The 22282-nt window shown below is 33.0% G+C and overlaps 3 protein-coding genes across 4 annotated transcripts in view; 2 read left to right on the plus strand and 1 right to left on the minus strand.

The window, feature by feature from the left end:
- The first annotated feature begins 885 nt into the window (after positions 1-885).
- On the plus strand, positions 886-15758 carry LOC112045285 (ethanolaminephosphotransferase 1). The gene is made up of 9 exons (XM_024081406.2): positions 886-1258; positions 1622-1690; positions 3308-3530; positions 5152-5305; positions 5584-5692; positions 6568-6725; positions 8905-9082; positions 9720-9896; positions 10594-15758. Exons 1-9 carry the CDS (start codon positions 1202-1204, stop codon positions 10654-10656), a joined length of 1188 nt encoding a protein of 395 aa, XP_023937174.2. The 5' UTR covers positions 886-1201; the 3' UTR covers positions 10657-15758.
- A 79-nt stretch (positions 15759-15837) lies between these two features.
- On the minus strand, positions 15838-17308 carry LOC112045287 (coiled-coil-helix-coiled-coil-helix domain-containing protein 7). Its single transcript, XM_024081407.2, has 3 exons — positions 17150-17308; positions 16985-17083; positions 15838-16646 (listed from the first exon to the last, which is right to left on the minus strand). The coding sequence occupies exons 1-3, from the start codon at positions 17198-17200 to the stop codon at positions 16536-16538; spliced, it is 261 nt and encodes an 86-aa protein (XP_023937175.1). The 5' UTR covers positions 17201-17308; the 3' UTR covers positions 15838-16535.
- A 224-nt stretch (positions 17309-17532) lies between these two features.
- Positions 17533-22282, plus strand: part of LOC112045283 (partitioning defective 6 homolog beta) — a 19160-nt gene continuing 14410 nt past the window's right edge. For both annotated transcript variants that reach the window (XR_008251293.1, XM_052884510.1), the window contains exons 1-2: positions 17533-17872; positions 19699-19924. Coding sequence is in view for 1 of the 2 variants with exons in the window: in XM_052884510.1 (XP_052740470.1) it covers positions 17813-17872; positions 19699-19924 (286 nt within the window). In the remaining variant the exon portion in view is untranslated. The remainder of the gene's footprint in view (positions 17873-19698; positions 19925-22282) is intronic.

The following is a 22282-nucleotide window of genomic DNA, read 5'->3' on the forward strand; positions in this document are numbered from 1 at the left end:
TGGTAATAAAGAATATTACATACATACATACATACATTCATACATATTTATTTATTTATTTAATAATCAAGTAATGTCACACATATTACATTAAACAATATAATAATAATTATACAAGTTACATTTTATTATATAATGCAAGTTATGGATACCCAGTTTGGGCGTAGCCTTTGGTCGAGTGAGTGATAGGGAGACCCATTTTATCATTCATGTAGTCATTTACCGCGTAGTAGCACTTTTCAACCAGAAAGTCCCTTAATTTCTTTTTGAAATCATAAATACATACATACAAAAACATATCCCTTCCTGTAGTGCGCTCATCTGACATCTTTTAATTTCCTTTTACGATAAATGTGGCCTAGCGCCTGACAAAACCTTTTAGCAATAACGAAGGCACTTATTTTAGAAAACATTGTAGCTATTTTTCGACAACACGCTACATTACAATATTACATGCCTATGCCTTACTACGTACATAACATTAAGGTCCGAGGAGTAGATAGGTGTAAAGAAATAGCTTAAGCCTAGTTCGGACTACTTTAGTATTTTAGTCGAGTACGAACGATTTTTGGGCAGTAAATCCAAAAATTGTTCGTACTCGACTTAACACGTACGTATACAATAATACGTGTTTTGATGTAAATTTTTATTTGACTGGCAGCGGCACGTGGTTCTCTATTTCTTTCTCAGTCTACCATAGAAGAGCTAGAAAGTTAAAAGAGTTCCTTGGTGCTCTGTGGTAATTTGTCAAATAGTTAAACCATAGACAATATGTCAATGTCAGAGTTATCACGAGTGTCAACTGTCAAGTGTCACCCTCCATTTACGTGATTGGTTGGTTTTGGTTGAGTACTTTTTTGCACATTGCTATTGGTTAATGGATCGGGTTGGGGCTTGAACATTGGGATTTAATTTAATTTAATGCAATTTGCATTTTGCCGTATTGCGAATGCGATGTGTTGCGAATTGCGATTCGTACGAATCATATTAAATCTTGAAAAGTAACACAATTTCACAAAATATATTGAATGAAAATAATTATCTGAACTTCGACGCCGCTGTATTAAAATTGATCTAAAATTCGTTGTAAGAATAACGTGGAATGTAGAAAAATGTGTTATGTACTCAATATTTACGTACTTGCAGTGTTTTAAAATACATGTTTGGAGTTGCGTAAAATTTTATTATTCAGTGCGTAAAAATGTTTAATTATAAATACCTTAGTCGTGAGCATCTCGAAGGATTTGACAATTATAAGGTAACCTTTCCAATTTCAAAGTAATGTTTCTTGATGCTTTTAAACGTAACCTAAAAAATATCGATCATTTACGCAACATTCTACTGTAGATTCGTAAAATTTTGCAATGCATGACTGTTTAATGCCTTGTAGTCCGAATGGAACACGTATTTATTTACTTACCCAATTACGGTTTTATTTATAATATTCGTGGGGCTTAATGGACGTAAACACAATATCTTGTCTGACATGGAAGTAAAACAATATTTTCAATCAGATTTTTACCAGTTATAGACTTACTATGCAAAAAAACTTGGCTATCATTCTATTAGAATATGTAAGAACCTTGAAACCTTTTTATTAATTGTTAATATTTATTTTCAGTATATGTCAAAAGATACAAGTCCACTGAGCGTGTATGTAATGCACCCTTTCTGGAATAAAGTTGTTGAGGTAAGCAGAATATAATATATTGTACACTAGCGCCCCTCTACCCTACCCTACCGCTACCCTCCCCTTACCCCTAACCTACCCCTACTGCTTAATTTTTTGTCATAAGAATCTTCTAACAATAACAAACACATCAAAAAAACAAGTCCAACAAATGGTTCTGATTTTTAAGTGGTCTTTTACAGTGATTTAGCTTTGTGTAATTGGCCATGGAGATTTTAATCTGGAAATAGAAGTAGCAGAGTTCCACTCTTATTTGATTAACCAGTGTCTGCTAATAAATTAAATACATACCAAAAATATAAGATGTGACACATATAACCATTCCAACCAACCAACCACCAACCAACCATCATTCATTATCACTAATGGTATGTGACACACTTCTCAATATTTTTGAGTACAAACTGCTAATTGTACCTTACAAGTTACACAGGTATTTAGGATGAGTCTAGAGTCTAGTCTAGAACCTGGGTAACTGATTGTATGATGTTTCATAACATGTACTGTGTTGTGTTCCTCTGGCAGAGATGATTGAGTTCATGAATTGAAATGCATTCTTTTTTATCTTTTTTTTATTGATTTTAAACCAAGATATTGCTTAAACAAAGAAGATACTTTGTGTATTATTTATTAAGTTTTAAAAGATAAAGGACGACCTATATTTGCTGTCTAGACAAGTAGATAACGGAAATATTATACTGTTTAGATGTTTATATACTGTGCATGCCACAGGCCAGACCTTGAAGTGATAAACTTGACTATTGTAGAGGAAATATAGGTCATGATGCCTTTGTGTACAACAGAGAATAGGCTTAAGATATCCGCTAGTATTGTATTATGCTGCTCGTGCTACCAGTCCGCATTATACCTACATAATATTTATATACATATATTCTTGCAAAGGGCAATCTAAAGTATGCTCTACAAGAGAAAGATATTGCCTATGCTGTATTTAAAAACGATGACTATTCTCCTTTCCACTTCAATTAAACAAATAGCTTGTTTTGAGAGTAGTTATAATCTACTATTCAATTTAGTATTATTGTACATACAAATAGGTCTTTCATAAATATTGCGAGTGTGTTAACTCTACTTTTGAAATATACTAGGAGAAGGAAAATTTTCAAGTTTAAGTTGAAAACTTACTAACTTAACTTGAAGGTGTATAGATACAGGATGTCCCGTAATTAATAGATATAACGCAAAAAGTAAGGTAAGACCCAAGTTTTATATTGCAATTTACAAAGTTATGAGTAAAAGTTTTTAAAATAATTGTACACTTCAGTTTCGTATTTTTTTTACAGGACAATTTTTTAAATCTTAATTACAGCAGCTACAGCATTGAAAAAACTGATTCAAAACAGATAATTTTTAAAAAAAAGGAAATAAAACTATTCAAATTAGTTTTAGATCATTGGGTAGTGTATCTAGATCTACCATTTGTGTTTTATCCATTAATTATTATGGGACACCCTGTATATCTAAAGTTGTTAATAACAAATTGCACCTATTTCTAAATCAAAGACATGCAACAACGGAACCTTACACTATGAGTGGCTTGCCATACTCTTTACCGGTTTTTCAATGAATAATTATGTAATTTTTACATGTTTTCAGTATGTTCCACGCTGGGTAGCTCCAAACGTACTGACGTTCGCTGGATTTTTGCTGACGGTGCTGGACTTTGTTTTGCTGTCATATTACGACTACGACTATTTAGCGGCGAGCACGAAGGTCCACAATGAGACCATCACCGAGCCATTGAATGGACATGCGGAAGTAATACCGCAGTCACTGTGGTATATACTGGCCGTCTTTCTATTTGTGGCATACACTTTGGGTGAGTTTTGTAATGTACTGACAAAACTATAATGAATATGAATTCAACAATAATAGCAGTTTTACTCTAGTATTCCATGTAGGAATACAGTGATAAAATATAATCTACACTAGCTGACTCCGCAGTTTTACCCACGTGGTTCCCGTTCCCGTAGGAATACGCGGATAATATATAGCCTATAGCCTTCCTCGATAAATGGGCTATCTTACACTGAAAGAATTTTTCAAATCGGACCAGTAGTTCCTGAGATTAGCGCGTTCAATCAAACAAACAAACAAACTCTTCAGCTTTATAATATTAGTATAGATTACTTGTTGACAATGCAGATTTCAATTGGTGAAAGAATTTTTAAAATTGGCTTAGTGGTTTTGATATCCAAACTTTAGAAGAACATTTCTGCTATGTGTGTTCCATGCAAATTTTTTTGTTTATTTAAAGGCGCTAATCTCAGAAACTGTAAGTCAGAATGTAATATTTTTTTTAAGATAGACAGGCATGAGCAGTGACATATGCTACTTTAAAGGGGAGAAGGGGGTGAGGAAAGCCTGTTCTTGCAATAATAAGTCTACATCAACTGCACAATTAATTAACTATTTAATCTGTTACATTTATAAATTCAAAAGTTAACTTGTAAGCTATAGTTTGTGTTATACATTCTTACTATACCTACTAAAGATGATTAATGATAATCAGTAATCAATAACATGGGTATTTACAAAATATGTACGAACCTAATCAATGATAACTAAAAATGTTAACATAACTGTTTTGTATGACGCTTACATTCCTAAGTGCTTATCTCAAATTGAATATTGTATACCTAGTGGTAAAATACAATAGATGTTTTTCCTAATAAGAATCCTAATAAATATTTTTCACAACTATACAGTTTTGTGCACAAATACTAGTAAGTAGCAAACGCCCGTCACTTTTCCGTGGGGCAAAAAATTCTCAACTTTCCCTCCACCCTCCTTCTATTGTGTTTATTGCCGAATATGTTTAGAGGTGCTGATTGGATTGGTGGGTAGGTCCACCAATCCAATCAAAAAACAACTTTTAATAATCAAAATACAGGGACAGATTTTGTCACAGAAGGACACTAAGTACTACTAAACCTTTGGTTTAATGAATTATAAGGAGACGGTCCTAAATTGTATGCAGCCCAGGACCAGTCATTGTACCCTGGTGGAAATATAAGAAAATAAAGTTTTTAACTATTTTCGATTATACAAATCTACGAATTTACTTTAATTCTTTCGAAAATATAATGTTCAGTCTCTCCCAAGAAATGCAAAACTAATATGGGTAACATAGATGATACATGATGGGTAATAATGATGGATTTATGACGTTTTCAACGCAGTTGTCGTTTTGATGTTTGCTATCAATTGTAATGTCATAGTCGCTTTAAGGGTGCCATCTTAATATGATTCAAAAACTTGGGTTTTTATTTTATTTATTTCTTTTTATTTAGTTAGATTAATTCAATTATTTAGATTTTAATAAATACCTTGTATTTATTAAATTTAATCATACAAGAGTAGACCTGAAATGGACCATCTCCTTTTACTAATTTTCCTAAATTAAATTCTTTTTCATGAGCTTATATTGCAATTTGCAGATGGTATTGATGGCAAGCAGGCTCGCCGCACACAGACTTCAGGACCTTTGGGAGAACTATTTGACCATGGACTCGATTCCTACTCGGTATTCTTTATACCAGCGTGCCTTTATTCAATTTATGGTCGTAAGGATTTCTCCATATCGCCTTTGAGGTGAATTATATTGTCTAATTAACATTAAAATTAAAATAATTATCAAACTAAGAGTGTGATATTAGAAATCGGAAAAATATATCCCTTGTCACTCTTTCATTTGAGACTTAATCTATTGACTCATACATTGATATCAAATGGCACAACATTCAAATAGCTGTTTGTTGTCTATTTAACGAATTAAGTTGTTAATAGGATATCATAAAAAATTAGAGCAAAAAGATACTCATAATAATCAATACAAATTTCTAATAACTTGATATTCATATTAATTACAGAATGTATTATATAATGTGGAATCTTCTACTAAACTTTTACCTGAGTCACTGGGAGAAGTACAATACTGGTGTATTATTTCTGCCATGGGGATATGATTTTAGCATGTGGGTAAGTGTTATTAAAAATACGTTAAAAAAGCATGACATTCTTAAACAAAATAAAGGAGACCAAATGGCTTTATTTAGTTGTGTTGTAAAAATTTCTTCCACCAACACATTTTTTACATATTCCAACTCTACCAAATGCGCGTTATGACATATGTCGTAAAAAGAAATAGACTATTCGATTAATACCAATTGAACCAGAAATATAGCTCTCTCTTTCGTCCTAATGCTAATAGAGAGCGAAATTTCCTGTTCGGTCAATATGTCAATTTGTCTTCACGAGATATGTTTTGTTGCGCATGTGAGGCCTTACAGGCCTCGTAGGTATCATTATTATTGCACTAAAAGTATGCCAAAGAAGGTTGGTCAGTTTCATACAAGCTTTGATCGAACCATAATGTGCCATAAATGACCCAATGTATTATCAGTAGCTTGTAATCCTACCCATGAAATCTGATTATACCTTTTATTTTTAAAGCCAGGAAATTGGTTTTATTTAAACACTTGTCAATTATTAAATTAATAATAGAAAACACTAAAGAAAATAATAAGTATAATAGTATTAAAATAATAAGTATAACAGAAGCTGCACTAGCTCAACAGTAATGGCCTAAGTTATCACCGAGAGGTTGTGGTTCAATCCTCACCCGCTGGACCATTGCCGTATCCAATCTTTTCAGACTACTTTGAGGGGATAGCAATATTGGTCATGTTTAAAATATGTGGCATTAATATTATTATTAAAAAAATACAAAATAAAAATAATCAAAGATCTCTATAGTTATCTCTCAATAGAGATCTTTCATTAATTTGGCGAATACTTTGAGGCTTGACTTATAGAGTTTCTACCGTATATAAATGTAATTATTGTTATTACAGACATCTACCTTCGTGTTCCTCTGGACGGGGGTAAAGGGTACGGGCTTCTACAAACGCTACTTGTTCGGTAGCTACACTCTCGCCAACGCCTTCGAGTGGCTTATATACGCGACGGGAGTTTTTACTAACCTTCCGGTCGCGCTCTACAACACCTATCTGTAAGTACTTATCAAATCTAATAAATTAAATGTGTTTTTCCCATAAATGTGCTAACGGATGAACGTGAAATGGCTTTGCCGTTTCTTTTATTTGCCACTCTATAGCCCATAACATCCCCATCAATGTTCAGCATACATGGAGATTTATTCTAATAGATCCTTGAGTAATGATATGTTTTTGACAATACGAGCCAAAAGGCCTATCGGCCATGACAATCTATATTTCAACTGTTTCATGACGTCACTACAATGAATCCCATACAAATGGAGCGTTTGACGAAAATATTAGGGTATCAACATCAAGGGTGTTAGTGACGTCACAAAATGGACGACAGCGTTTTTGGAAAATATGAAAAAATCGGTGATATTTAAATTAAGTTTTAAAAGAAATCCGTAATATGATTTATTGATTTATATAGATATATTTCGGATCCTTATTCCATGTACTACACGAAATTAATATTGTTTATATTAAATTTGTTATGAGTCAACTACCGTATTGTGGCTGGTCAAGAGATTTTTTTTTACAGTCCAAGCAATATGCTTCCACATTGTTTTTATTCCACTTGCTAGTTCAATACTGATTATTTATTGTCTTACCCTCACATACATTAATGTTTAATATTTTATGTTAACAATACACTACATCTTTCCCCTTTTCAATAAAAGACAAACATTTATTAATTTACAACAATTACAATATCATATTAATTATTTTCCTTCCTTCTTATAATGTTTACTAGAAAAGGAATCATAATACATCTAAACATTATTAAATCAATACTTATTATAATCATAATCCAGGATTAGGAATATAAGTATAGGTACAGTGATAAAAAAAAAATACAATATTTATATTTTTACCCCATACACAACAATACAATTTCATTTTAATAATTCTTTACATGCATATAATATAATAATTCAGATAACAATTTTCTATAATTCTCTTTTACATTCACATTTTTAATTTTTAATTTTTTTTTTTTTTTTATATTTTTCAGACCGAAATTCTAGTACTTACTATAAATAAACCATGCAACTAAACATAAAATACCTACATGATTCGTAAACTCAACTGAAATAAATACCTATTCAGGCTGTATTTTTATTTTGCGCATTCAACCGAGCCTGTCTCCTTGTACGAGTTAACGGACGCGTATGTATTGAAGCATCTTTCGAGTCCCCGAAGTGTTCCGCAGACCTAGTATCCACATCACGAGTTTGAATATTTGTCGGAGCCGTTTCAGATTTAACCGCCCCGGTACCGCTTGTACTCGCTCCAGTTTTATCGCCCTCAGCGAATCTCCCGTCTGTCGCCCGCTCGTACTGTTCTTGGCCCTCTTTTATATTTTGCCTACACACTAAATGACGCCGATTACGTCGATATCTACGTCTGACTTGATCCTCTACGATATACGACCTGGGTTCCGCGGCCGGCTGAATAATTTTTGCGCTCTTTCGGTTCTTACCGTCTATGATCACCACTTTATCGTCAACACGCAGAGGACGAAGATGTTTCGCGGCACGACTATCATAATAAATTTTTTGTTTATGTTGTTGGTCCAACACGGCATCGTGATTCTTTTTGCGATCGACAATATCATTAAACAATTTATGATGTGTTGGCAACCGCGTATTTAACCTCCTACCCAAAAGGATCTGCGCTGGGGAGTCTATGTTTTCCCGCGGTGCAGTCCTAAGGTTTAATAATCCTATGTAATAATCTTTTCCCGAATCGAAACTTTTCTTTATTAAATTTTTTACCGTACGGACGCTGCGCTCACTTTTACCATTACTCTGGGCATACAAAGGTGAAGACGTCACGTGTTTAATATCCCATGTACTAAGAAAGGTTTGAAATTCCTTCGAGCAGTAAACTGTTGCATTATCTGTGATCAATTCATTGGGAATTCCGTATCTAGCAAATTGCTCCTTCATAGCCCTTATCACAGAATTACTATTTACCGACGTCAATTCATTAACTTCAACGAAGTTCGAAAAATAATCTACTAGGATAAGGAAATTCTTTTTTCTATATTCAAATATATCTGAGCCTACCTTGAGCCACGGCATGTCGGGAATGGCGTGCGGCAACATCGGCTCCCGGCGACCCTCACATACATTAATGTTTAATATTTTATGTTAACAATACACTACAATCTCGTTTGTATTCCAGGTCATACAAACTGCGCACAGGCAAGATGCGTTCACCTACGGAAGCGATAAGGCCACTGTGGTCGCTTGTAAGCATGTTCGCGGTGTGCTCTGTTTGGGTGCACAAGTCCGACCGATTGCCCGACTGTGACCCGCGCGCGCTGTTCCTACTCATTGGCACGCTCTTTAGCAATGTGGCGGTAAGTTGAAACTGTAAAATAGAGAATATACCTGTGATTTTTTAATTAAGGCCAATAAATAGGGCTAAATTGCGGGCCACGACATATGTCGTGATCATAAAATAACACATTATCGACGAACAATTTCATCACAAAAAGTGGTCCGAATTTAGCGACTCCATTGAGCGTACACACGCATAATTTTGTGTTTACTTACATATATACTTATTTATATATGTATTATATACATATACAGTTTTTACAGTTCCTGAACACACAACTCGACAATGTATACAATATTTAGGTATTATTTCTTTAAATAACTTTCATTGTTTACTATGCGACTAATTAAGACAATTATGCACATTATCCGCCTCAGTTTTGAAGCGCTAGTGACATACGCGTAGGCATAAATTGCGCGCCACGACATATGTCGTGAACACAAAGTAACACATTGTCGACCAATAGCTCCGAACCGGAAATATCACAACGAAAAAGAGTGATACTTCCAGTTCAGCCTAAACTTAGATTATGTTCATAATATTCATTGAAAGCAAATGATGTCAAGATCGATTTTGTTCAAAATTAAATACTTACTCCATGTTACAAATATGGCTGTAAAACGTTTGCGGAATTCTTACCTTGCGTATTGTTCCAGTGTCGCCTTATAGTGAGCCAGATGAGCAACCAGCGTTGCGAGTTGCTCAACTGGTTGCTGTGGCCGCTGTCTATGGCCACCGTGCTGTCTATTGCTCTGCCGCAGTATGAGCTGGCAACATTCTATGCGATGACCACGCTGAGTGTCCTGGCGCATATACATTATGGAGCTTGTGTGGTAAGAAAAATGATCTTTTACTCTCATTTATATTTTTATAATGTTTATAATCCACAAAGTATATTGATTTTTTAAATACAAAACCCTATTGAAGATAGAAAAATCTAGACCTCCCGTTGCGGGTCATTCAGAGTGTCAAAGCAACCGGTGGTCAGGGATCCAAGGCTCAAGAATCACTGCCTTCTCTATCCAACTTTTGATCCAACATTATATCTGATAGTAATACTATATTCATTTAGTATTTATTCTTGGTTATCAGTATAAGCTTATAGCCTCCGTTATAGTACAAAAGTCCTTATTACGAGAGAAAGAGAGGCGGTTTTGGACCTTGTATAAATTGAGATTACCCCTAGCCTACCCTACTTCTACCCTAGCCCTACACGTGGCAAACAACCAAAAAGCTATCAGCGACAAACAGAAACTTAAGCCGCTTATATATAAGATGAACTTCCGCATAGTATGGCCTTTTTCAATTCAGTATAGTTGTGTAAATTTATTTAAAAGTACATAGCTAATTATAGCTGGGCAACTTGGGGCGTGTAGCGATGAATGAAAAACCCACGACTGATGCAAATCACTTCCCCGCACGCACTACTTACACCTTACACCCGCTCAGTCTTTCCCCCCGTCGCCCGCATATCATGGGAGTGTCATAACTTGCCAGACTATACCTATAATTATTTTTTTTTATCTCCAGGTTAGACAGATGTGCGATCACTTCAGAATAAGCTGTTTCCACATAAAACAACGGACGGATTGACTTTTAGATGACAATGCGTGCTAAATACATAACATCACAATGCAATATTATTTCCATTGCAATTTAAACTCTATATCAACGCCATAAGAACTATAATTCTTATACGAAAATTATGAAAATTGTGCATTAACACATCATATCAAAAGTCAATAGAAGATTTATATTTTTTAGATATGTATTATGTTTTTACAAACACTCTCCTACTCTTTTATTGTACTAACAATTTCTTATATATATTGTTAGTACAATAACATATGTAGTGTAAAATGTACATATTATATATTATAATGTTGCCATATATAATATATGTATAATTATAATTTATATTTTATCTTATATTAAATGAAAATAACATGGCAATATAGTTCTTATGGCGTTACACATAGAGATTACAGTGCAATGGAATTCAACCATACAACATGATAAGTGCTGAAACATATACAATATACACACTCAAATCAATATTCAAATATGAACATATACATACATAAGGTTGACTGACTGTGAATATGTTGGGTTTGTCACTATTTAGTAAAGAATGGAATACCTCGAAAATAAATGGTCCTTAATTTAGATGTAAGACATACCAAAAGAATTATTAATATTTTATTTACATTTATATAAAAGCCTAAAAGTAATTACGTTTACACCCGTGAATATTTTTTGTAAAAGCTATTTTTTTTTATTTATATAAATCTGAATGATTACAATTTTAATTAACTAAACTTCTGATTTCCATCTATAATCCATTAAGTTCGAAACATTTGCTCCTAAAATTTTAAACTATCTGAATAAAACAAAACTTTTATTTTCTATCAGCACTGTTGTTCTTTTTTTTTTGATGTTATGTTTTACTAAGAAAGTGTACAAAAGAACAGGGTACTTGTCTATTGTCACTTCTTAATTTCAAGTGTTTATAGCGCGCATTGTCTATGGATGTTTATCCTATTATTATTAACCTTTATTAGTCATTAAGTTTATTTTAGTTTTGTTAATTAATATTATTTAATGAATTAATATTACTCATAAAAGAATAATAATAAATTTATGTTTGCTAGAATATCAAACTCAAATATCACTTAAAGTTGAAACTTTTCTCTCATGCAATTGCATGAATTTTTATTTGGCATGGAATTAGGGAAATTTAGGATGACGTCATAAGTACACTCAGTAAAAGTGATTTTATTACTACCCACGTAGTCAAATGCGATCCAAACAATCGTAACTGAGTAATCATCTTTTTAACATAAAAATGGAACCGACTTCAAAGACTTCAGTAATTTTGATTTTAACACAAAATTACTAAACCGTTTTTCATGAAAATGAAATGGGACCAATCTGGAACTAAACTCTTAATCGAAAAAAGAGTTTTAAAATTGGTTAACAAAGGACGAAGTTTGAGGTAACAAACTATAAAAAATACATACGCAAACCTCCTCCTTTTTTTGAAGTCGGTTAATCACAACATATCCCCGCACTGCCGTGGTATGACATTACACTGTATCTCCAGATACAGTGTTTTTTTTTTATAAATAATTAAATTACCTGAGCCTTATAATTTCTCCCACCGTATTATTTGAATAACTTGCTTTGTTTAACACCGTTTTACTTAAGTTGTCTTTGTAAACAGTTCTTCAAAATGTATTTTTATAGTATTATATTTTTAGATTTATGTATTTATCTAGAATGGACATTCTTCTATATGTGATGCTGGATATATTTTTGAATAGGTTAATTTATTAATCAATGTCTTGTTTTAAAAAGTGTATAATAAATTTACTATTACTTTAATTGAAAATTATTAAAACTAGATGAGATGAAACATGTATTTATGATTTTTAATGAATACATGAAAGATCATGAATTTTAAAGTTAATTTAATAACCAATGTCCTGTTTTAAAAAGTGTATAATAAATTTACTATTACTTTAATTGAAATTTATTAAAACTAGATGAGATGAAACATGAATTCATGATTTTTCATGAATACATGAAAGATCATGAATTTTAAAGTTACATAGTAATTTAATTTATTTTAAATAGCTTTAATTTTTATTTAGTTTATGACAATACTTGTTACTGTACAGTTATGTCGAAAGTAGTTAATGGACGATTTAAAATAAATTTTTATTTCCTTTAAAATTATTTTTAATTATTTTTTAAAATGTATTAAACAGATTGCTGCAATCATGTTTTCCTTTTATCAATTTCTGATATACTAACATATTATTTACATTTACAACATTTAACTTTAATTAATTATAATAACACTTTGTGTAGCTGTAATTATTTTAATTGTATTATATTGAAACGTATGTATTGAAAATCTTATTCTTATTTTTAATATTGTTTTGTGTTTATGAATAAAAATTGCTTCTAACATACCAAATGTTAGAAGCAATTTTTATTCATTGCATTTAAGGAAGTGAATGGTATTATGATCTTAATTGTTTTTTTTTCTGTTTCTTTTTTATACTCAAGATATTGTAAATTTATTTAAAAATTCAGTATTACTAGCAACAAGAAATCAAAGTAGTTTTACCAAATCAGTTATATTTTGTAATGTGTTTTAAATGAATATTGTTTTGGCAATAACTTAATTTATTTACATCATTTCGCTGTGTTCTAAATCTATAAAAAAAGCAACAAAATGTTATAAAAATTAAGGATTAATAGGAGGCAAGAATAAATACAGTAGTCTCACTAATCAGGCACTGCTTAAAACTAAATGATGCTAGATTATTGTAATGTTCAGATTATCAATACAATTAAATAAAAAAAAAATACATAATAAACAAAAAAAATATAGACTCGAATTGAGAACACCTTCCTTTTTTAAAGTCTGTTAATAAGGCAAAATCCATTAATAGTATATTATACTAAAGGTAGCGTTGCGTCGTTGACGACGTTTCAATGTACGACGGTCAGTGCTAATTTTGTTTTGTATGTCATGGTCTCTACAGTGAGACTGACTGGGCGAGTGTGGTGAGCGTCATGCGTCAACGCAACGCTAGTGTGGCATACAATGCGTTGATCCGTTGCGACGACGCAACGCAATACACTAATGAGGCACCGCCCTTAGTGAGACTATTGTACAGTGACTTCGAACAGGGTGTTATATATTTGTCATAACTTTCGACCTATTAAATATTCCTTTTCACATCAATGTAAGGATTCTACACTTTAGGTAAACATTTGATTTTTGTACTGTGACGACTTGTATTGATGGTAATTTACCAATGAAAACTAAGCAAAAAATCGTGGCAACTAATGTAATTATACCTATATACTATTTATTGATAAAACAGGTTCTGGCTTACCGAAATTTAAAGCAGTTTCTTACTGTAATTTAGACTGAGTAAAAAAGGAGGAATATTTAGCATACGAAATATGTATATGGTATTTTAACAGCCGAATTCATAAACGTTGTAGGGGCACCCCCACGGGATCATTCACCCGCTGAGTGTCAAAATCTCAAACAAATAGAGGTTAAATTCGACACTCAGCGGCTGAATGATCCCCTAGGGGTGTCCCTACAACATCTATGAATTCCACTGTTAAATAAAATTCGATGTATTACTTTTAAATTGAATACGATGTATTATAGTCTGATGCAATCTTTATGACGTTTCAGTACATCGTGCGTTAAGCTGCGCAATACAAGACTTTTAGGTATCACCGGTTACGTAGGGGCGCGGCGGCAAGGCATCACATCACGCGTATGGATGACCTGCGTTTAGGGACATTCGCAGCTTATTTCTGAGACGTCACAAAAATTCCATTCGACTATACCAAACTTTGTCTCACTAAAATAAATGAACAAAATATATGAGTAGTAACTATACTATCTATACTTATAATAAATCTGTAGAGAGGTCAATTCTGTAAATGAAATATATTTCCAAAATAACTATCAGGGGGTGATTAGTGATCAATACTGATGCCAAAAATGCAATCAGTAAAATTTTTGTCTGTCTGTCTGTATGTTCGTTATAGAAACAAAAACTACTCGACGGATTTGGACGAACGAAACTTGGAAAATTATTCTTCATACTCCTGGGCAGGTTATATTATACTTTCATCACGCTACGATCAATAGAAGCAGAGCAGTGAAGGATTTCCCATCATTGCTCTGCTCCTATTGATCGTATTTCGGATAGGAAAACGGGAGAATTTACTGCATTTTTACAGCGATACTACTGTAAGGGCTGGATTAAAGAGGTCTAAGGGCGGGAGAAGTCGCGGGCGTCTGCTAGTGTTTAATAAAGCCAGATAAAGAATGTAAACAAATTGTTGTTCACTATCACATGTGACTTAGTAACGTTCAGATGTTAACGTATTTTAGCTCGTTTTAATAAACACACTATGGTGAGTGTGAGACAAGATACACTTGGTATTTTTTTCGGTTTGCCAGAAACTGCATAACTTAAAATATCTCTCTAGCATTTAAACTGTCGTGAGTGACGTTCATCTCAATGGAATTTAGAAACAAATGTTTTAGGGTGGATTATTCAATATTGATGTCATAAAGTTCATGTAGGTATTTGTAAACCATTTTTGTTTTTTAATTTTCAAAGTATACGAGTATTTTAGTAGACTTATGGATGCCCCGTGACTTCTGCTTGAAATTAAGTTTTTCGCAAATCAAGAACTTTTGTATGATAAAAAGTTGTCATTAACAGTGTTTTAGAACGGTTGCTAAGAACTTAAGTTACTTAGTAATTTAAGTTAATTAGGTTAAGTTAATTGGGTACCTGAGTTCTCATAATATGCTGAGAAAAATGTAAAAAAAATATGTTAGACACAGGACCGTTGAGGACTCTGCTTCCTTCCACCACCATAGTCAAAAATACATCATTGACTATACTTACTTAGCTTAATTGATGTAGGTACAATTGTTTCTAAATTTCACGAGATGAAGAAATATTTCAGTTGGTTGTATTTTGGAACATGTTCTTCCCAATTTTGCCTTGATTGTGATTGTGATAGCTTAGTAATAATCTTAGCTAGCTAGATAATCGCTTATACACTTACATACTTCACACTGTCATTGCTTTTCACTGATCACTATTATCATGTGACAATATAATTTTAAGAAAATCTATCCTTGTTTTATTTTTTAATTACATAAACCCCTTTTATATAGGAACCTACTGTAATTTGAAAAAAAGCATCTACACGTATTTTAGAATATACTTTATTATTTTCGCATACCTACAGTTATGTATTAATAATTGAAACAAAGTACAAAATATGTCTTTAAAATCTTTTAGAAATAATGTTCAGTTATTATATTAAAACACAACAGTGTAACAGGTTTCTTAATAGATATAAAAGGTGATATTAATAAATTTATGGTAAAGTGGTAAATTATACAACTTCAGCCTTTTTAATATTAAATGCATACAGTACTTTAATTCATAAACAACAACTAAATACAGATAAGTAAATATAATATTTGTATGCCCCAAACTTCTAATCAATTCAGAAGTTGCAACATGCCAAAGTGCACTGAGATTATTATAACTTTGCTGAGATATTTTTCTACATTGCATGCCTTGCCTTATCTTCAGAACAGACAGAAGTTTGGTGTATACCATAATTATACAGGTCCAAAGTGAAGTATTGTAAATTTTCTGCTGGTATAACACAACATATACCTTTACTAATAGATAATAAGTAAATTACTATTATTATGTACAAGTATTTTGTAAACAAAATACATAGGCAAATTGTAGCAGCATACTTGAGTTACAAATATTAGATTTATTTTACATTACTAATTCACTCTGTGAATACAAACAACACAATGTTTAGTCCTTTATTTTAGTTGTAACCCTTAACTTTGCTTAAAAAGATCCTTTTAGTTTAGTCATAATTTATAATTGTCCCATCTTTTGAATATATTCGGCTTTTATTTTCTCCCTCTCATCTACATTAGGTAAGTATGGCACTATACCTCTGGCTCTCCTATCTCTTGAAACTTTTCCCTGAAATCGAAAAAAAATCATCTTCATGTGGACCAACAAACATGTTGCAGTGCTGAAGCCATCATTAAGAAAGTTACAAGTGTCAATAAGAGGTAAGGTTATAATTTTACTAAAAGAAATGAGTCTAAATCTCCATTTTCAGTATACAAATCAAGTGGTGACATAAACACCTTTCCTTTCATAATTCTTCACCCTTTAAGCAAGTACCAGAAATCCAGATATACCTAGTTACTTGGTCACAAACAAATTATCTGAATTACTTAACCTACTTTGTGCAATGTTTATCTGATCTCCAGACTTTCTGGCTTGCACTGATAATACAAGAAACTTCAACTCACCCAGAATTTTTTACACGTTCTATAGTTATCGAAATGGGCTTCACACTTTTCGTGATCAAATCCATTATTGTTAAGGCATTGATATGACTGTTCTTGCTCCTAAAAAAGGTAAGAAATTAATGTTATATAATTATTGTACCTTAACTTGTTTTTGAAGTAAAATACCTTTAAACATGGATTTAAACGTTCTGCATCTGTGTTTTTTAAATGGTTCATTTTCTTTAATATTTCTGTTTTTATTTTCCATCCGCAAACAAGTTCACTATTTTTTGTATTACCTATTTCTATTTCTATTGCTGTATCATGTTGACTTTTGGTGTGAAGTGTCAGTATGTCAATTGTCAACGTCAACATTGACATTGACAATCGGGTTGGAGCCAAAGATTATACTAGGTTCTAATTTGATAAAATATGGCTGGACAAAATATATTTACTACAAAAAAATATATTTGGTAGTTTCAAAAAGCGTAAAACATTCATGCGAACATTAATATTTTTTTCAAGTTATATATTTTTTACTGAAATACTGTACTGTATGCGTTACACGGAAATGAAATATTTGTTTTCTTTAATCTTTTGTTCAAGTGTATTTTGGCCAATGAATGAGCAACTATTTCTAAAAACGCTGCTTTGATTGGTTGATTATTACTAATCCATCAAGTATTTTGTAAACCAAACAGAACTCTCCAAAATTACGACGCGAGAGTGGTGTTGAATGAAGTCTCATCAATTTAAAACTTTTGTTATTTTACAATGTTAATTACCAAATTAAGTGCCTAAATATTTTAAGAATAGTTTAACTAGAGTGTTGTGTTAAATGCTGTCGAGATGTCGAAAAACAAAATCGCCGCTCGAATCGACAGCCAAAGTATTGAAGTTAAGACTAAGGTATGTGGGAGCAAAATTTCTAATTTTCTCATTTTTAACGTTTGTGATTCATATTTCAATAATACTACTCTATCTTTTTGAACCTCTAGGCATATTCTCAAATGTATAGTAGACCAAAGATATATTACCAATCAGTTGGAAATTTAACTACTAAAGATAAAATTATGGAAATATGAAATTAGGTTTATGATAACTTTCTGTAAAGCGATATCATTCTGCTGGGCTCATAGTGCTTAGAACCTAAATCAAATCCTCTCAAGATTTACTTAGTTCAGTGTACCTACCTGAATATAACAAAGTTGTTAATTAAGTATCTTGTATACACAAACATTGTGAATGTTTGACTGAATAGAATGATTTGCTTCAATTATTGATAGTCTAGGCCTAAAGCTGAAAGCTGAAGCTAAAGATTTTAGTTATATTGCTGACATTGGCAAAATTTAGTGTAATATGAGGATATCAGACATGTTGTCTCTTCTTTCTACTTCCGTACATTCTACAACCAGTCATCATCAAATATTATCATAGATCTATTCTAAGTGTTTATTTTCTATCTTTATTAAACATTTATTACAAATCATATCATCGTATAGACAATTATTATTATAAACCCACATCAGTCTTTGACAGATTTTCATCTACATCTCTTAATCTATATATATATAAAATTGAATTGCTGTTCGTTTGTCTCGCTAAAACTTGAGAATGGCTTAACAGATTTATTTTATCTTGGTCTTGAAATGTTCATGGAGGTTTATGGTAGGGTTTAAAAGGTGAGAAAAATTAGAATAATATCTGGAAAAACCATAAAATTTTTTCCCTTTTCTATTTTCCATACAAACGTTTAAGAGTCAAGGTGTAGGGTATGGGTAGGGATGAAGTGCACATAAGTCATTGCAAAGCTTGACTGGGTCCGCTAGTTTTCAATAATTTTCGTTAACATTGCTTTGCTAATATATTATAATATATTAGAATGAGTATCCAAAGCTGCTCTAATAGGATCCAAATTTGGATAGGTAGGGAGAACAACACGAGCAGAGAAGGGGAGTGTTGAGAATTCCTTAACCCTACATCCAGTTGTTACAAGTCCTGGACTTTGCTTGGTGTTTTTCTCTCTACCACGCGATGGACCCGACACCCGCACGGTGAATCCATGGGATGCTAAGATATTCGTCTCCCAACATTTTTTTGTAGCAATAATAATTGGAAGTCCCTACGAAAGGCCTATGTCCTGCAGTGGACATCCATCAGCTGATATGATAATGATCAATAATTAACCCTTTTGTATGAATTTAAAAGTTATGCAAGTTAACCAGTGGCTTGCACTTCATACATGCAAAAATGTACTGCCTACCCTAAGGACTCAATACAAACCTATGATAGACCACAGAATATATAACTGTACAAGAACTTTCCAATTGTCACTTATAATGTTTACTCTAGTTACCACTGAAACATGCATGCATACCACTGAAGTTAATTATGAGGTTTCTTTTAAGACATCTAGCAGTTCAGAATGCCTCTTGGCATAGGCTTTCTCCAGCATTGTCCTCTCTTTTTTATCCCATACTACCCTGCAGTGAATTCCTGCAGCTACTTTGAAATCATCTGCCCAACTTTTCTGTTGAAGTCCTTTGCTGGAATTTCCATCTTTATGGTAACTCCCATTCCAAACAAGTTTATTTTCACTTGCCTTGCCTATCTCAAATCATATGTCAGGTCCATCACCACTTCAATTGGTCATGAATCCTAGTAGCATTATGTATTAAGGTGTACAATAAAAAGCATTTTCATTAGAAATATTTAAATTTTTGTCCATTTTTCAGTTTGATGCCGAATTCCGTCGGTTCTCATTGAATAGGTCGGAAAAATTAAAATATGAAGACTTCAAAGGATTAATAGAGAAACTACACAGACTGCACGATGTGGCCTTTCTTATAAGCTATACAGACCCTCGGGATGGTGACCTGTTGCCCATCAACAATGATGATAACCTGGCTAGAGCACTCCTCACAGCGAGACCACTCCTAAGGGTTATCATACAAAGAAAAGGTAAGTACAATTTTATTTTTATTGAAACACAGCGTGGTAGGTCTTAGTTCAATATCCCCTCTCCTATAAGGGGAAGACGTCGCCCTTTAGAGGTTAAATAGGCTGTTAAATAGGTAGTGGTTAGTTAAAATAGGTAGCGTTAAAATAGGCTGATAATGATGATGATACATTTGACAGCCTCCGTGGCGCAGTGGTATGCACGGTGGATTTACAAAACGGAGGTCCTGATAAAAAGTATATCCTCATCATCAATAACCCATCTTCTTCTTTCTTCTGGGCTGTTCCCCCACTTGGCCATGTGATTGGCCATTGTATGTAGGTTCTTCGGTGTAGGTTCCCGCTGGATTCACTCCATCCAGCCGAGCTTGCTCCAGGAGCTTAGCAGGCCGCCCAGGTCACGGATAGCCTCATGGAGTGTCACTGAGGAACCAATGTAGATGGATGGATAGATGGCTTGTTGTTCCGTTACGCCTCTGCATCAATAACCCATATTTATTAGCTCACTGATAAGCATGAGTCTCCTCTTAGAATTAGAGGGTTGTATTAGTTAGATATTGTAAAATCCACTAAAACAATGTTATTCAATTTAAAAAACAAGACAACTGAAAATTAATTCTTTTTTTGTGGTTGATATAAAAATAATTATTAAATCATTTTAGACATTGTGGTGACCTGCTTTATTATAATTAGGGAATCTCGTAAAATATTTGCTAATGTTTATTAATGTGATTACTTTTACGAATATCACAGCGACGCGAATGTACAGTGGGTCGCATATAATTATAATAATTTATGTAAATTATAAACAACCTTATTTGTAATGCAGTAGAAGTTATAATATTTTCTAAATATGTGGTCCATTGTACGTCGGATATGGCACTCATTACTGTGGTACATTAGCATAGAATGTGACACTCCTGTGCTTGTTAACTGACAATAGTGTGATAAGGTATAATCTTCACTGCACGTTTTGTTTGACAGTTTGAGGGACATCGTTTGTTATGTTTTTCTAAACTTTTTGCACTGTTTCACCTCAATTCTTTTCTTTTAATAATACCTAAAATTTTGAATGCATACAATTTATTTTGCATTTTATAAACCTTTTTGTATAAAGGCATATGCTATTCAGAGAAGGTTTTGAAAATGTCCGACTAAAAATGATATGAACTTTGCTTGTTTATAGTAATTATAAACATATCTACCAACGTTATTTATAAACCTCCTATGCAAAAAGAAGGGTGTTATAAGTTTGACGTGTCGGTCTGTCTGTCTGTGGAACCATAGCTGCCGAACGGATGAACCGATTTCAATTTAGTATATTTTCTGTATTAAAGGTTATGCGAGTGTTCTTACGAGTAGATATGTTTGATGAAAATCGGTTCGTCGTTATCAACCCATATACGGCTCACTGCTGAGCTCGAGTCTCCTCTCAGAATGAGAGGGGTTAGGCCAATAGTCCACCACGCTGGCCCAATGTGGATTGGCAGACTTCACACACGCAGAGAATTAAGAAATTCTCTGGTGTGCAGGTTTCCTCACGATGTTTTCCTTCACCGTTTGAGACATGTGATATTTAATTTCTTAAAACTCGGAAAATCGGTTAGCCGTTTAAAAATTGTGGTGGGTGAGAGTGGGGAAGAACAACCGAATGTCTGCAAATATACTCGAGTGGGGTCTCAAATTAAAACGCAGTGAGAGAAAATATTGATGACTTGATCGAGAGTGTAATTAACAGTTTCATGACCTTAAGAGGTTTTTTTTAAATTTTCAATTATATATTATGTTATTAATGCAAACATTATTTTGTAAAATCCCCTCGAAACTAGTTTGTAAAGTTAAATAAAGCTACGGCGAATCAATTCTCGTTTGGTTCGCGAGATCAATACGAGCTGACAGCTGTACAATACGACACATTGTATCGACGTTGTTAACAATACGAATTACGAACCGATGATTAAAATATTCACTTTTTAACAATGGCGCAAAAACAATGAGCTCTCTGACCCCTTAATAAGTTGTTGACACCAATGTATTAGAGTTTGGAACTTTACAAATAACCAAAACCAACCAAATTTCACCCCCTTCTATATTTGTTTTTGCAACAAAAAGCATTTTAATTCTTCGTAGTATGGACTCAAATCGTGTCAAATTTCAATTGAATTCATCCAGTACTTTCGGAGTGAATACGGGGATGGAATATTCCTTCTTCAATAAATGGGCTGTCGAACACTGAAAGAATTGTGCAAATCAGACTAGTAGTTCCTGAGATTAGCGCGTTCAATTAAACAAACAAACTCTTCAGCTTTATAATATTAGTATAAATGTTAATAAAACAAGCAATAAAATTGATACGAAGCG

Source organism: Bicyclus anynana, chromosome 2 (assembly GCF_947172395.1).
Source record: "Bicyclus anynana chromosome 2, ilBicAnyn1.1, whole genome shotgun sequence".
In the NCBI taxonomy this organism is placed as follows: domain Eukaryota; kingdom Metazoa; phylum Arthropoda; class Insecta; order Lepidoptera; family Nymphalidae; genus Bicyclus; species Bicyclus anynana.